The 1,856-nt window shown below is 44.5% G+C and overlaps 1 protein-coding gene across 1 annotated transcript; it reads left to right on the forward strand.

Annotated features, from left to right (window-relative positions):
* The first annotated feature begins 476 nt into the window (after positions 1 to 476).
* LOC110918931 lies at positions 477 to 1,340 on the forward strand. Its single transcript, XM_022163208.1, has 3 exons — positions 477 to 1,001; positions 1,044 to 1,211; positions 1,308 to 1,340. Exons 1-3 carry the CDS (start codon positions 477 to 479, stop codon positions 1,338 to 1,340), a joined length of 726 nt encoding a protein of 241 aa, XP_022018900.1.
* Positions 1,341 to 1,856: the final 516 nt, after the last annotated feature.

The raw sequence follows: 1,856 nt of genomic DNA on the forward strand, positions 1-1,856 counted from the left end.
ACAGAAGCGAAAGTTTTTTGCGAATGTCAGGCACTACTTTTGGGATGACCATTACTTGTTTAGGGTAGAAGCGGATCAGATGATCCGGCGATGTGTGCATCGTGACGAGGCGAAGGATATTTTACGCCACTGTCACGAAGGACATACGGGAGGCCACCACGGAGCGAACAACACGGTGAGGAAAGTGTTCGACGCCGGATTCTTTTGGCCGACTATTTTTCGTGATGCCCATGAGTGGGTGAGGTCCTGTAATGCTTGCCAGAGAGTGAGCAACATTTCTGCACGCCATGAGATGCCACAAACGACATCCAAGTTTGTGAGGTTTTTGACGTATGGGGGCTAGACTTCATGGGCCCTTTTCCGACCTCTTTTGGTAACCGCTACATCCTAGTCGCTGTTGATTACGTTTCAAAGTGGGCTGAAGCACAGGCTTTACCCACTAATGATGCTAGGGTAGTGGTGAGGTTTTGAAGAAAATGTTTGCCCGCTTTTGTGCCCCGAAGGCATGGATTAGGGACCGTGGGACGCATTTCTGTAATGCTCAGCTTGAGAAAGCATTGTCCCGATATGGTGTGCAACACCGATTCTCTACACTATATCATCCGCAGACGAGCGGACAGGTCGAGGTCACTAATCGGGGTATCAAGCGGATTTTGGAGAAAACGGTTAACTCGAGCCGTAAGGATTGGTCCGAGAAATTGGATGAACCACTGTGGTCTTTCCGGACAGCCTACAAGACTTCTATAGGCACCACACCGTTTAAATCGGTCTATGGGAAGTCTTGTCAGTTGCCTGTTGAACTCGAGCACAAAGCATACTGGGCTTTGAAGACAGTTAATCTCGATATGGCTGCTGCGGGTGAGAATAGGTTTGTGCAGATTCATGAGATGGAGGAGCTTAGGCACGATGCGTATGAAAGCTCCAAGCTGTACAAGGAACGTACTAAGACACTGCATGATGCCTGCTTGAAGGACAAGAAAGAATTCCGAGTGGGTGATCGGGTATTGTTATACAACTCACGTCTCATGTTGTTTCCTGGCTAGCTCAAATCTCGCTGGTCGGGTCCCTACACTGTACAGTCAGTGTTTCCTTACGGGACCGTGGAGATAGGCCATGAGGATGGCCGAGTGTTTAAAGTCAACGGACATAGGCTAAAGGCTTATGTTGGAGGGCCCGCTTTCTCCACCCCAAGAACAAATGAATTCGGGGTGGTGAGTCTAGCTAAAGACTCGTAAATAAACTTAGCATGTTTGTGTGTTTACTATTTTTGTTATTATTTTTGTGTGTGGTTGTTTATTTCTTTTCAGGTTGCGGTTCGTTCTGGTCGCGAGGGATGTTAGAGCTTGTTGCCGGCTCTCAGGTATGTTAGTTCGGTTCTTTTTCTTGGTAGGAGATGCTTCATGAGTGCCCCAGGTTCGAGGAGTTGTCTTTATATATTAAAAAAACGAAAATTTTGCACTACCCACAGTAAAATCTGGAACTAACAAACATGGGGGTGTCAGCCCTTTTTGCAGATCAATAATAGAACCAATTAATAAAGATTCAACCACCTATTGTTCTTCTTCTTCTTCATAACTCCTTCTTCCTCCATTGAACCCACTACAATCACTCACGGATCCTCTGCATCTTCTAGCTTCCTACAAGAATTTCTTCCATCCTGTAACATCCGTCAAAATAGATTCCCAAAATCCGACCCATTTTGAAACCCATATCCTAGCTTTTGAAACCTCGGAAGTTTTCGCGATTTATTTATCGATATAGTTATTTATTTATAATTAATTAACCTTTTACAATAAAAAAAATCTACAATTTATTAATTAACTTAGTTAGTTCCGTTAGCTTTAGATTCAGTTTAA

This window comes from Helianthus annuus, chromosome 16 (assembly GCF_002127325.2).
Source record: "Helianthus annuus cultivar XRQ/B chromosome 16, HanXRQr2.0-SUNRISE, whole genome shotgun sequence".
Classification (NCBI taxonomy): Eukaryota; Viridiplantae; Streptophyta; class Magnoliopsida; order Asterales; family Asteraceae; genus Helianthus; species Helianthus annuus.

What these genes read in the sequence shown, in the direction of transcription:
- LOC110918931 (XM_022163208.1), top strand. Translation starts at nt 477, where the DNA reads ATGTTTGCCCGCTTTTGTGCCCCGAAGGCATGGATTAGGGACCGTGGG. An exon ending in AATTCCGAGTGGGTGATCGG is followed by an intron (nt 1,002 to 1,043) that starts GTATTGTTATAC and finishes TTTCCTGGCTAG; the next exon opens with CTCAAATCTCGCTGGTCGGG. An exon ending in GAACAAATGAATTCGGGGTG is followed by an intron (nt 1,212 to 1,307) that starts GTGAGTCTAGCT and finishes ATTTCTTTTCAG; the next exon opens with GTTGCGGTTCGTTCTGGTCG.